At 45.2% G+C, this 14,715-nt stretch overlaps 1 protein-coding gene across 2 annotated transcripts in view; it reads right to left on the minus strand.

Moving 5' to 3' along the window:
- The window catches only part of LOC146833110 (uncharacterized), a 645,049-nt gene that overhangs the window by 255,023 nt on the left and 375,311 nt on the right, over nt 1-14,715 (minus strand). For both annotated transcript variants that reach the window (XM_085600733.1, XM_085600734.1), the window contains 3 exons: nt 11,838-11,882; nt 10,546-10,599; nt 8,468-8,512 (listed from right to left, as the gene is read on the minus strand). In XM_085600733.1, coding sequence (XP_085456859.1) covers nt 8,468-8,512; nt 10,546-10,599; nt 11,838-11,882 — 144 coding nt within the window. The remainder of the gene's footprint in view (nt 1-8,467; nt 8,513-10,545; nt 10,600-11,837; nt 11,883-14,715) is intronic.

A 14,715-nucleotide genomic window follows, 5' to 3' on the forward strand; every position in this document is an offset into this window, starting at 1 on the left:
CTAAACTTCTGTCGGTACTGTTCTGGTGTAAGCCCATACCTGAGGCATAAGGCCTCCTTCATCGTGGGGTAGGTTAAGGTCCCTGCTGCTTCTAAGGGTGCTAAGACATCCCTCCCAGAGGCCTCAAAATGCTTCCACAAACCCGCTCCCCAACTTTTCTCAGGCACTTCATTCATCTTCAAGGCAAGCTCATAGGATCTAAACCACGCATAGATATCCTCACCCCTCTGATAATTCTGCACCAAATCTTTCGGTATGTATACTTTACCCGCCTGTACTGGTTGTGCGCTGCCACCATTCGGACTGGACGCCACCTGTTTGGCTTTAATGTCCAGCTCCCTCATGCTCAACTCATGAGCCAACTGGAGTTTCTTCTCTTCTAACGCAAGAGCATTCCTCCTCTCCTCCGCCTCTTTCTCACTGTCAAGGCGCAGTTTCCTCTCTTCCGCTTGAGCTTTGAGCTTAAAAAGTTCAATCTCATGGGCTCTGACCCTTTGGTTTTCCTCCAACTCCTCTGGAGAGAGGCTCCTACTGGAATGGGCGCTGCCAGCCCTAGACGCTGGCCTATTCACTGGCAGATCATCGGATCCAAATCCGTGCTCCGGTGTGCCATCCCCTTCCGTAGTTTCCTCGGTTGCGCCATTCTTGGCCTCCCACCAGGCCCTTAGAGCTTTCTGTAGCTCCGTCTTGTTGGCGCTGCCCTTCGCTGGGCATCCAAGCTGCTTGCAGAATTGCTTTAGTTGCTCCTTCTTATACTCGAGCAACTTTTTCACCTCGAATTGCAACTCCAGCTCCTCGCCTACTCCGTTCAGGGACATGATGCTTCGTCGATCCTCCAAGAATAGTCTTCGCAAAAACTTCGTGCGATGCAACTGCTTACTAGATTAGTGATGTCCGAAGAATCACTGCAGGTCAAGTGCAAATACTGGTTCTAATCCGCACCGCTGACCACCAATGTTAGATCTGGGGGTCTCTAGTTGGCAGAGGTATTCACCTTAGACCAAATAGGGACCCTTGCTTCTAGTCAGGGTACAGGGACACACACGGTAGATAACCCCTGCTCACCCTCTAGGTAGCTTGGCTCGAGCAGACAGGCTTATCCCCAAGGCAATGTGTACGGTATTTGCACGTAGACACCACAATGACCCCTCCTCCGCACACCACAAACTTAGACCACACAGGTGAGTTATATCAAAAATAATATATCTTTATCTAGTTTCCGCAGTTGAAATCAAGCATCACAGGTTTACACAATAGTCGCTTTCTTAGTTGGTCGGGACCGTCAGACGATAGTCTCTAGTCTCTTGAGTGATTCGATACTCACTGAGAATGAATCAGTTTGTAGGCTCTCGATGTTTTAGACAGCTACGTTGCTCCGGCGGTGTCACTGCGCTCGTTATACAAGCGCTCCTCGGGCTGTTCGGTGCAAGGATTCCACAACTCCCTCGACGAGCCCCCAGTGACGATGTCGACGTCACCGGAGTCAGCCACTCACAGCGCGGCTTCGTAGAGCAGGGAAATACGACTCTCGATCTGCTTCAGGCCTCCGGGTCGCGGCAAGGCACGTGCCGATGAGCACGTCGATCTTCTTGATGCGGCAACCGATGTCGGGCCCGGCTCGGTGTGGTACTCTCTAGCAAGACAGAGAGCAGCCAGCCCACCTCACAGGCAGATGTTGAGAAGCTTGGTAGAACAGTCCACGGTCCCTGCGGCACACAGCAGCGCAGGTGGGACACAGCAGAGTCTTGAGTTCTTGGCAACCTTTCTATCCCTGGGTTGCGAAACAGGAGGCCAGCTCTTCTCAGGCCCTTGGAGATTCAGTTGAAGACACAGCACACAGCAAAGTCTTGTTTGGTCAAGTGGATAGGGTCAGCACACAGCAGGACCCCTTCTTCTCCTTAGCTTCAGTTGTACGCCAGAACAGGTCAGCCTTTAGAGCACACAGCACGGCAATCTTCCTTTAGTTCTTCAGCGGTCCGTCTTTCAGCAGAGGTTCCTCTCGATGGTCGAATCTAAAAATCTGTTGTCAGGGGTCTTGTACTTATACCCCTAGAAGTCTTTGAAGTCTTTGTGCAAGTGGGTCCTGAGCCCGGTCTGATCCAGTTCTGGGTGTTGCTGGAGCACTTTGTTTTCCTGGCTCCTACATTCTTTTCAGAGCGAGGGGCAAGGTCGTCAGCCGCCCAGCAGGAGGTGGAGCCAGCAGAGTGGCAGGCAGGCACAGCCCTATTCAATCCCAGGTGCTATCTCCTCCCTCCACTCTCCTTGCGATTGTCGCCATTCAGCAGAGGGCTGACTCAGCCAACCTCCCGGGGGATCCCCAGCCCCTGTCACTCTCAAACCAGACAGTCAATCCACAAGCGCGCCCAGGCACACAGAAGGGTCAGACAAGAGAACAGCTACTCTCTAAAAAGTACTGTTCTCCAACTCAGGATTTAAAAACAATCTCTCCTAAAAGATGTGTTATTAAATGCTGAGCTCAGGGATATCAAACACTCATGTCTTATCTTGTTCGTATGAGAAGATAGGCGGATAGCCATTGGCACCCGCCTCCCTCATGTTAGCCTATGGAACAAGATAGCCTTGCAGTAGTGAACACACAAAATGGCCGGTGTTCACTACCAGAACATGTTACCTGCACTAGTACATGCTCTACCTTCTACACACACTGCACCCTGCCCAGGGGGGTACCTTGGGCCTTCCATAGGGATGACTGACGTGTATGAAAAGGGAAGGGTTAGGCCCGGCCAGGGTGGACACTGGCCAGGGGGACATGGCAGTCAGGGGACTGCAGGCAGGCCTGCGGCGGCAGGCCTGAGACACTGTTTTAGGGCTACACAGGTGGGTGGCGCAATCAGCGCTGCAGACCCACTAGTAGCATCCGTCATCACCAGCCCTGGCACACACAGTGCACTTTACTAGGGACTTCATGGTGATACAGATATGCCAATCAGGTATATCCAATCGATACGATATTTTACACAGGGAGCACTTACACTCTGGCACTGATTAGCAGTGGCAGAGTGTCCAAAGCATCTAAACCAGCAAAACGAAATCCAGCACAGCCTCAAAAATCCATGTAGCAGAGGCAAAAGATAGGGGAAAAACCCACGCCAAGGATGTCAGGTCTAACAATAACTAAGATAGTATTTGATAATTTGTGCATCTATGGTTTCTAAACAAAAATCCTTAAGTGAATTCTGAGTAATATGGGTAGTTGGATTGCTAAGGAGATAATGCCATTTCTAAAAGTATTCACGTGTTTTTCACAGTTTTCTTACAGTTGGTCTTTTAATTTATAATGGTTATTCAACATTTTTAAACAGGGGTTCCTATGTAGGTGTTTTAAAACAGTTGTAAAATATACACATTATTCAGTAATTTTAAAGAAAGCGATATAGTAGTTTTGGAAAGTGATTCAGAAGTTTTGAAAAGCTGGGCTTGTTATCTTCAAAAGAAAAGCGTAAGCTACTTGTCAGTTTTCAAACATGTTCTGACTGTTTTATATATGTTTCAATAATTTAGAAAAAAAGTTCACTTTGATCCCTAACTAGGGAGGTATATTGATCAACTGTTGTGAAGATAAGAATGGGAGGAAATCTGGTGCCTTTTAGGTATACTATGAATGACATACATTTAGCTTGGCCTTTCAAATAAATTACAGCACTATACTAAATTCCCATATTTACTGACATAACAGTTGACTAAACTCAATAGACTGTTGCCTTTGAAGGGATCGTAGGGAGGGAGGGCGGCTCTAGTCGCGCCGCCCTCCCACCCTCCTCACACCCTACATAATGTGCATCCCTGCCAGACGGCGCAGCGGGCTGGCGCAGCGGGCGCGCCGGATGCGCGCCGAAGCCGCGCCAAAGCCGAGCCCATCTGCGCCCGTCCGCGACCGGACACGGCCCAGGGCCCCAACCCCTGGCCCTGATCGTAAGCTGACCTGGAGTAGGAGTGACTTAGTAAGTTTATCCTCGATCGTGTGCACCCGAGGCCACCATAGTGCAAGGGTAGGGGAGAATGAAGGGTGTAGCTATTGTCAATTCCGCTTTAGCTCAGCCCTACCAGACACCAGGGCAAGCAATCCCTCGCTGTCCTGCGGCCTCGTTAATGTTAGGTCGCTTAGCCGTCACAAACATGACGTTTATGACCTTCTCACTGATAAACATTATGATCTGCTGTTTATTACCGAAACGTGGCTAGACGCCAATTCTGATCCTGATACCATTCAGGCTTTACCTGATGACTATCAGATGGTGCGCCTGGACAGACCGATAGGCAGAGGAGGCGGGATTGCGATCGCCTTTAAACAACAATGGCCATGCAAACTAGAACTAGTTGACCTGGCGGGATGCGAAGCGGGTGTTTTCACCATAGCAATTGATGGGAGCATGACTATAAAGGGCCTGATAATTTATCGCCCACCGGGACCTATGGCCAGTTTTAAAAGAAACCTCCTAGAGTGGGTCACAGAAACAGCGATCAGGAGGGACAAGTTTTTGCTGTTGGGAGATTTAAATATACACCTGCAAGACGCACTAGACAAAGGAGCAGTGGAGTTCCGGGAAGAACTTCACACCCTACAGCTAGAGCTAAAAGGTCAGCTGCCAACACACAACCGTGGGCACCTGCTCGACCCAATATTCGCCAATTGGGAGGGTGTTTTAGCCGCTCCCCCAGTGCCCTTGCCCTGGACAGATCATTTTCTCGTTCCGTTTACTATTTACTTGTCTAAGCATATAGCTAGCGCTCCCACCCCTCTTAACTACCCTCGACGTAGGTGGGCAAGATTCTCCCTGCGAGAGTTTAATAAGGCTCTTACCGTGGAAGGGCCCCCAGGAGGAAATGACGTGACAGCGGCAAATAAATTGCTGAATGACCGTAACACGGCTGCTCTGGACCACACAGCCCCATTGGGTTGGTCTAATAAAGCTGTCCACAGACAAAGAACTGCTCCCTGGTTCAGCGAGGCGCTGCGCTGTGCCAAAAGGGACTGCAAACGAGCAGAAAGACAATGGAGAATGGCTTATGATGATCGGATGAAAGAGGCTTACCTCACAAAACGACGATCCTATCATAATAAAATCCGTAGAGAAAAAGCCACCTACTATGCAGATAAAATTCACGTGGCGGAAAACTCGGCTAGGGAATTGTTTAGCATATATAAATCCCTTTCCACCCCAATAACCGTTACTCGAGATGAAGATCACTCAGTAACAGCATGCAATCGCATTGTTAACTACTTCGGAGACAAAGTGCGCAAGATTTACTCTGGTAGCAGAGAAGGTGGTAAATAAGCAGCTAATGAAATATGTGGAGGACAGTAACCTTCTTCATCCGACTCAATTCGGGTTCCGGCCACGCCACTCCACCAAGTCTGCCCTTCTTAGGGCCTCCGAAACTCTCAGGCAGGGTGCTGACGAGGGTCAAACCATGGCTCTCATCCTTTTAGACCTTAGCGCGGCGTTCAACACTGTGGCACATTCCATCTTGCTACAGTGTCTGAGCAAAGGTGGGGTGAGAGGGGCAGCGTTGAAATGGATTTATTCATTTCTCGCAGGCCGAGGCTTCCAAGTGAGGCAGGGTGACTATTACTCTGAGCGAATTGCTCTGGACCAGGGGGTGCCGCAGGGCTCGTCCCTGAGCCCAACACTTTTTAATCTCTACGTAGCCCCGATTGCCTCCTTGGTAGAGAGCTACGGCCTCCGAATGGTTTCCTATGCCGACGACACGCAGTTGGTGATCTCCCTGTCGCGCGCACCCGATCTTTCGGCGGACATCTTCAGAGCCTGTATGCAAGACCTAGCTGCCTGGATGTCCGCAAACTGCCTTAAGCTTAACGGAAATAAGACCGAGGTGCTTGTCGTAGGGGGAGACCGATCGGCGTGGACGTCGGCATGGTGGCCTCCATGCCTTGGCTCAACACCTATCCCATGCCTGAAAGCAAAGAACTTGGGCATTTGGTTCGACTCCGACCTGACCTTCGGCCCTCAGATCAACCGGGTGGTCGGATCATGCTTTGGGACCCTCAAAAGTCTCAGGAAGGCATTGAAGTTTTTACCTGTAAAGGCCCGTCAAACCCTTGTGCATGCACTAGTCACCTCAAAGATGGACTATGGCAACCTCCTCTATCTAGGGACTCCGAAGAAGAATCTGAGCCGTTTACAGGTCTTACAGAATGCCGCTGCTAGGCTAGTACTTAGACTACCCAGAAGAGCCGCATCCTCGGTGGCCCTTCGGTCCTTGCACTGGCTCCCGATCAGAAGTAGGGTTGATTTCAAAGCACTCTGCATGTGCCATCGGATCATCAACGGGAGGTCTCCTCTCCCTTTGAAAGGACTGCTGACACCTTATGAACCGTCCCGCTCCCTCAGATCTTCTGGCTCGGGACGCCTTGTTGTCCCCAAGGTGTCCAGAGCACGGATGGGCGGAAGATCCTTTAGGTACCTTGCAGCCGTCAGATGGAACACATTACCCTTAATATTGCGTCTCGAACCATCTGAACTAATCTTTAGAGCCAAGCTCAAAACTACACTATTCGAACAGTAAAGTATTCCACTTCTGTAGGTTCCAGTTAGCAGCCGCTCCTTAGCGCGGGGACACGCCGCTGTGCGTCACCAAGCGCTTTACAAAACTCCCTAAATAAATAAGGAGGAATATACATAGTCAAGTCTACATGTGTGTCGGTTTCCTTCCTCCTACCCCTTTGGCCTCTCGGGACCCTGATCAGAGAGTCCTGCTCCTCTACAGCTGGAGTACATACGTGCCTTTATCACACTAGGAGGGTACCATGTCTCTAGTCCCTGATGCCTACAGCCCAATGGCTGTAATAGTGAACATAGACTAGACCATCATTTTCAGAGTGGATTGGTTTACTAGATGACTCTAGTGAAGTGGGTTCTACAGTGAAAGAACCCAGTTGTATTCGTGTTAGACCATTGATCTCTGTTGTAGCATGAGACCCCAAATGGATTCTCTATGTTGTTGGAAAGGGGAGATGTTATGAAATCTACAAACTGATGTCAGCGCCTCTCTGTTAATTAGGGCAGGGTAAGATCCTGGCCTGAAAAATAGGAACATATCACATATCTGTCTCCAGTATTTAGCAGGTGATCCCTCTGAAGTTTAGAGAGTGAATGGGAAGTTCCTCTGTTGGATGAGACATGCACAGAGAGTTAATGTGGTCTGATTTCTGAAGATTCACTATCTTACTTCTTCCCAACCTAGTATATCCTACCCAGTAACAGTAGGATAGACAGTTGGCTGGTTCCTCTTAGTGCTAGTTTGATGGTGAATTAAAGAGGCATCTCAAGACTGGGTCGGGGTCCCACAAACTGCAGAATTTTCTGCCACCACTTAAACCCCTCTGCAGAGGCAGATTGAACTTAAAAAGAAGCCATGAAAGAAAGAAGAATTAATTGCTACAATACGGACATACCCCAAATGTCATCTTCTGTACGAGTGCAGCTTTTCTACATCGTCAGGAGCTGACTGGAGGATGAGGTCACCAGCCAGCTGCGAACAATCCTTATGGAGACCACATGCTTTTCAGTTAGCGACATTGAAGCAGATCACACCAGGGACAATCTAGCCAGATTGTGAGTTTACTGGACCAGTGTTCCGTGGTGGAGAAGGCTCCTGGCGAATTGCATCTCTTACATTCCCATGGCATACTTAGACTCATTTTAATGCATATGATGTAATCTTCGTAGAAATTTAAAATGGATTCATCTGTGACTACCTTTCAAGGATATCTATTTAGTTTGTAGACTTTAACATTTTCATTACAGTTGTGATTTTATGTGTAATACTTAGTTATGTGTACAATACGGTACTTTTTCATTTTAAAGTAAAAGCACTGTCTATACATTGCCATTTGAGTGTTATTGTGTGTGCTGCTGAGTTCTGGCTCAGCACCTCCCTGAGTCAGCCTTGGACTGCTCTCTGTGGCTACCTTAGATATAAGTGGGACTCAATGTGGTACATGGTCAGTTTCAGGTTCCTCAGTATGTATGTCCCAGGACACTAGAAGTATATTGCCGTCATTAATGTAGTTGGTGCCCAGTAGCTTCTGATTATTCTTGTAAACCCATATTAGACTTCTCATGTTGACTGTAAACTTGATGTCCCAATGATATGGTAGATAGTCAGAACATGAGCATATTTGATAGTTCTCTTACAAAGTCTTCTTCCACATAGTAAAAATTAGTTCCTCCAACTCTGGTTTCGGCAACCAGATTATGGCCTAGACAAGTTTATGGCATTACACATAAGTGTTTCTAATCAGAATAAACGTACTGCTCTGAGGGCAGTGGATTATGGGAAGTCTCTCTCATCCAAGGTCTGGCAGTCTAAAAACATACTGGAAAACTACAAGGAAATGATGGCCACATCCCACCCTACAAAGACAAGCTTATTTGGCGAAACGTCTCAATGGCTCAGAAAACACTTGATCTCATATTCTTACCTTTTCTCCTTTGCTGCCCTTCACCCCCCTCACTCCAAAAGCACCCTAAGGAAAGAGAAAATCAGAGGGGATTGGGAGATTTCAAGAAAACAGCAATCATTTATACAAGTAGTGTGATCACTGTTGACAATTCTGCCAGAGAATCATGCCAGATTTCTAAACTTTGTTACAATTACTTTAGAGAACTCCAGAACCACATATTACATTCTACAAAGTTCGTATATTGACTGCAAACTGATTTAATTTCCATGAATTATTCAAAACATCTCTAGCACATTTTAGATAGCTTTATAGCCTGCAAGAGTATACTAGAATAATCTTTAAAACATATTTAAGACAACCACTGTAAATGCTACTGTATTCGATGATTCAGGGGCCGGAGTTCACTGGAAATCACAGAGTTTAATTTCTCTGTTCATTTGGGGAGGCAACAAAATGTGTAACACATATTGTACAAGTTTGTATTACCAGATATAACATGGGTGAAATAGTTCATAGGTGTTATACTTCACCTTTAATACTCTTTGTGTGACTGGAAGATTAGACGAAAACCCTCTGTCTCATTACAACATAGGAGTCAAAATATATTTTGCTATTGTTGTTATTATTATTGAGCAACACTATTTCAAAAATATAGAAATGTACCAGCCCACTCAGACCTCCGAAAAAAACTTTCATTGAATATTTAGCTGTAGATCTTTGTCTCAACCCATTTTAGCCCAGGATGCCCATAGAGCAGTACTCTAAACAGTGGGCTTCGGTGTGTCCAAATTTCTCTGCAAAAATCATCACTTTCTTCTGTTTTTGATGGCTCATCTCCTTAGAGTGGTCCCAACAGGGGCATTGCGTCAAAGTGTGTGCACCATTTTTCAGCATTAGCAAAGAATAGATAATTTCAAAGTTAAAAATGATCATGGATATGGTGGATGTCAAGAAGCACAGCAAAACATACAATACTCTTGAGCTTGTCCGGGTTGGTTTTTTTTCTTGGGAAAGAGGCTTATCATTCCGATGTCACTAAATTATTCTCTGAAGCCAATAATTTAGAGAGAGAGAGATTGTGTGAGGGGGTATTTAGTGTGTGTGCTTTAACAATTAGGACCTTCTAGTGCTGTAACATACGTAGGACCTGAATCTTCAACAGTCCAGGATAAAAACTGAAAATGTATACCAGATTTCTTTCTATTGTGGAATTTGAATAGAATTCCACATCCACTGATAGGAAATCCATGCATTCAGATGTGTAACATAAAAGTGGGTTTACACTTTGCACGTTTATTGTTTCTCCACGGAAATAAAACATGTTTTCCGTGAAGAAATAACTTCCACAACTCCCAAAAAGGGCATTCCTTTCCCGTTTACACCAAGAATACACATGTAGCCCTGCCCTTTTCAAGAATACGCTTAGGATAGTATTTAGGGTAAAGAATTACCTGCAAAACTGGTGTTGATATATACTTCAAGTGTGTTTGTATCCACCGCCCTTTACAAGCTGACCCATCTTAATCCACCCATAAACCCGTCAGCCTGGCTGGCTCAGTTGAAAATCCTATTTTAATGGTGACATTTCTGTTTGAGTGAATATAGCATGTTACAGCACATGCTATTACATCGCGTTCTATTACAACGCGGTCGTTACAATGACCGCATTGCTAGAACGTGATACCTTTACAACGCAGGTCATTAGATCAACTTGCTATTCCAACTCCAGCCTGCTCAACAGTAGGGAAGGTGTTTGAATAGTAAATTATACTATTCCTTAGGTTAGAGCACACCTTACAGCAAGTCGATCTAATGACTTGCGATGTAAAGGCATAGCGTCATAACAACGCGGTCGTTGTAACAACTGCATTGTAAAGGAACGCGATGTAACGGCAGAGTTGTAAACACTGTTTCCCGTTTGAGTTAACCCCCCTTGGCCATGGCCAAGTCCCACACTTTCTGATATCTTGAATCACGAACAGTCTATGAACTTTCAAATGTCACAGTTTGTAAGGATAAATATTACTCTACAAAGAAAATGAACACTCACTGTTAAGTTGTCAAAGAAGAAAGACAAGGAAATTGGCAACACTTACCTTAACACCACGAGGACCAGGGTAGCCAATAGGACCAGCCGAACCTGGAGCTCCCTGAAACATAAACAAACTGTTGCTTAAGAAACTGAATGAGAACTGTTGTAGCTGTGCATCGCTCGATATAGTAAGGTTGTTTATGTGAGGTAAAGGCAGCCCAGGGCATGTCTGGCTACCATAACATGGCTATCAGTCCTACATCTTATTGGCATGGGTTATTTCGTTAAGGAATCGGTGGTTGGCAGGTTTGAATCCCACCAGGACAGAAAAGTCTGTCTTCCTTCTAGGAATGATAGAAGGACTAACACATATGAATGAGTAATACTATGTAATATTAACTGTGAGAATAGTTCTGTGTAAAAGTAGTCTAGGTGAGAGTGCTGTAAACTTAACAACTTATGATTAGTTTCTACTTGTGGCCAGGGACGAGGACATGGCAAACATCTGGGTCCACTAAGGTTTCCTCATGTCTTCTCTACTACCGATCCTATACAAAAAACACTATTGGGACTTTTTATGAAATCTCTTCAAATTTGAAAAAAAGATTACACAGGTTTATCACAAAGTTTCCAGTTGTAAAAAGTCCTACCTACAAAAGCTACTGCATTGTTACTGAGGTGGGACACACAAGATGAAAAATTGGTGACAGGAAAACCCTCTTTCTAGATTTTCATAAAATAAAAATAGCCATAATTATGCTTTGCTTCTTTATTTTGCTATATTATGTCACACATTCGTCCTGTGATTTTATCAGATCATAACATTGTTTTTGCAACCACGACAAGTGGTTTTTAAGTGCTAATCTACTAATGTTAATATTTCTGAGTACCAGCGGGTTCCACAAGATCACACCTGAGGGTGAGGAGCCTACGGGACAATCCTCAAAAACCCGATTTCAAATCCAGTGTCTTGTGTTTGGGTTGAGCTCAAAACACAGATATTCAATACTCTTTCCTATGAAAATACTTGATTTGGATCGACAGAAAAGAAGCCACAATGACAGAAGACATGGTACTTTAGGCAACCAAGCTATCAAAAGGTGAGAAATATGTCTGGGAGTTTTCTTTACAATTTTAAAAGATAGAAGAATATAATTATGTAAACAAAATGCATATATATGATTTTTCTATGGATGTTACATTCTGTCGACCTTTTCTTTGCATTCATGTGTCCGTATGTAATAACTGTGTGGCTGATTTGTTTGGCATAGAGATTAAACAATAAAACAATAGCAACATGGCACTAAAGGTCACTTCCTTGTGCTTAGGAAAGTGTGAACAGCAATTTCTTTTTACCTGAATGCCTTTCTCGCCCGCTGGTCCTTCTCGTCCAGGATGGCCCTGAAAACCAAAGAAGGGTGTCAAATGGGTTTTATTCAGAAAACAGCATTTAACTCATCTAGCACCTTTTCAAAAAATTCTTGAAATAACTAATTATGGACAGATATTTAATATTTCTATTAGGAACTATTCCAGCTTTCCATCCAGATCTTAGGTCAGTTTTTATTTCATTGACTTTGGTGCTTTAAGAAACTTCAGTCACATAAGGGTTTTCAATCTGAGACAGATTAGGGATTTCATCGTGACACAGACACTGGGAAATTAATCAAGTTTGGTGCTTTTTGTGAATGTAGAGCGTGGATGCTCCATCACAGACCAAATCCATGCCAGACTTATAAGCTAGGCTCTTAGGGCCTCATGTAGGTGGCATACACTTTACCGATTCTATAATACCGAATCATACCGATTCGGTATTTAAGAATCGGTAAAGTGTATGTAGGTAAAAATTCGGTAAATGTTACCGAATCGGAGTGAGTCGGTAATTACCGAATCGGTATTTACCGATTCGGTAATGAGGCATACCTTCCCATTGATGGGAAGGTATGCCTCATTACCGAATCGGTAAATACCGATTCGGTAATGGGGGAGCACATGCAAGGGTGGCAGGGTGTCACATTGACACCCTGTTGCACCCCTGATTCGGACATGTGTGCACATGTGGCACACATACATGCCCTAAGGGCATGTATGTCTGCCACATTGCACACTTCTAAGCGCTATAACATGCGTTTACACATCCATACTTTATTTACCACCAACTATTAGTTGGTGGTAAATACCGACTCCAAACAACACCCACACACTCCCCCTACATCTCATTTCTGTATTCGGAATTTACCGAATCGGTAAAATTACCGATTCGGTAATTTTACCGATTCAGTAAATTACCGAATACAGAAATGATCCCCCTACATAGCAAAAGCCTAAATACCGGTCGGTAACGGTATAATTACCGAAAATCGGCCGTTACCGACCGGTATTAGGCTACCTACATGAGGCCCTTAATGTGTAAACAGTTTCCAATTAGATTAATTGTATGTAAATTTGTTTATGTAGATAGCCTGAAAAGCTCATATAAATCTTGTCATATTGGATCAAGAGTGGACTGACCTCCTTTAAAATGCTGAATTGGTGCTTAGGAACTGGACCTTCAGCCCTACAGACCCAAGTCCTTTGCAGCCTTGTGATCTTGTCACAGTTCCCAAAAGTACCTCTCACAGAAGCTCTGGTGAGTAAAAGAGGCCATCAGGTTACCGAGACCATTTGATTTAAGGTCTGTGTAAAGAGAGAGCTCGCGTTAATGAGTAACCAAAACACTTTTGGGAAGATAAACAGACTATTGTCAAAGTAGGTAAGAATACCAGGGGGACATGGGCGCATGGGCAGGAAGGATATTGGAGTCCGGCGGCAAGAGAGCACAAAAAAGTAGAAACAACCGGCCAAAGGAAACAAGGCAGAAGGAGGCACAGGGATCAGGATGAAACTTGGTGGCGGGAAGGAGAAGGCACAGGAAACAAGAAAGAACCTGGAAGAGCAAGGGTGGATGAATAGTTGAGTTTCACGTGTATGTCCTTTGCTCTACGTGCTCTTCTGTATGATCCACAAGAGTAGGGTTAGCAGGCATCTGCATCAGCACTTGGAACTTGATTTTTTTCACCATCCAGGTAAAAATACTCCTTGCCTGATAAAACAGTGTTCTGAATTCTTTACCAAACTGAAAGCATTATTTCTCTTACTTGTCCCAAAATAAATTTTCTGCAGGTTTTACAGAGTGGAAATGGCCTTGCAAAATATTTGTAAATATCCCCAGCGTTTCAACTGAGATGTCTTTGGGTGCATTCAAGCAGTCTTGAAACAACAAACCATAACCCTTCAGGCAAATTGTTACCAACTTTTCTCTCTTTTTTGTTCAGCTGTATTTGACCATAAGTGGCCTGCAGGTAGGACATTGTCATACGTGTACAAGGCGCAATGAATTGCTTAACTGTTTTACTGAAATGTAATATACCAGGCACGGTCAGGAGAGGTAAGTGCAGTGAGGGGTGTGGCGGGGCGGGCGGGCGAGCGGTGTGGGAGGGAGTCGACAGACGATGAGATATGTAAAATTATCACATATCTTGCGCTGGCGGCAAGCACAAGGTAAGTGCTTTTATTTATTTTTTTATTTCATGTTATGTATCACGTCATCTGTCCCCACCGCCCCGCCTTCCCCATCGCTTTTACCTGTGCCACCCTCGCCTGTAATATACACTGGTCAAATTAAACAGAGTCTCAGCAATGTCTGCATATTTTGTACACATTGAAGGTAGAAATAGAAAATTATTCTCTGGACATAAATGTGGAAAGTGGAGAAAGGAGGAAGGCGTACAGGGAACAATGAGGAACTTGGAGGAGAGTGACAGTATTCATGCAAAGAAAGTATTGAAAACAAGCAGGTTGATTGACTTTTTGATTAACACTCTGAGTTGGATGAGTAATAAATGAAGAAGTCGAGTCCGTGGGAGGAAACAGCACGAGTAGGGATAGAACGCGGGTGGGAAAGCAGCATGGAGGGTGGATTCTCAGAGGAAGGGGAAGTAACACGGAGGGTGGGTTTGATAACACACAGGGTTGCATGGTGAGCGTGCAGGTGAGGGAGGCAAAACAGAGGGCACGGAGAGGGAAGCGGATGGAGAGAGGGAGAGAGCAGCATTAATTTGTGAAAAAATAAGTGCGGGGGCTCTCGTCAGTTACCATCTGGCACCAGCCCATGTCTCCTGTTAGCGCCACCTGAAACAGAACCAACTACAAACCATGAAAGTGGGAAGAGGATGTTGTGTAATGCCAGAGCTGC

Source organism: Triturus cristatus, chromosome 4_2 (genome assembly GCF_964204655.1).
Source record: "Triturus cristatus chromosome 4_2, aTriCri1.1, whole genome shotgun sequence".
NCBI classification, from domain to species: Eukaryota; Metazoa; Chordata; class Amphibia; order Caudata; family Salamandridae; genus Triturus; species Triturus cristatus.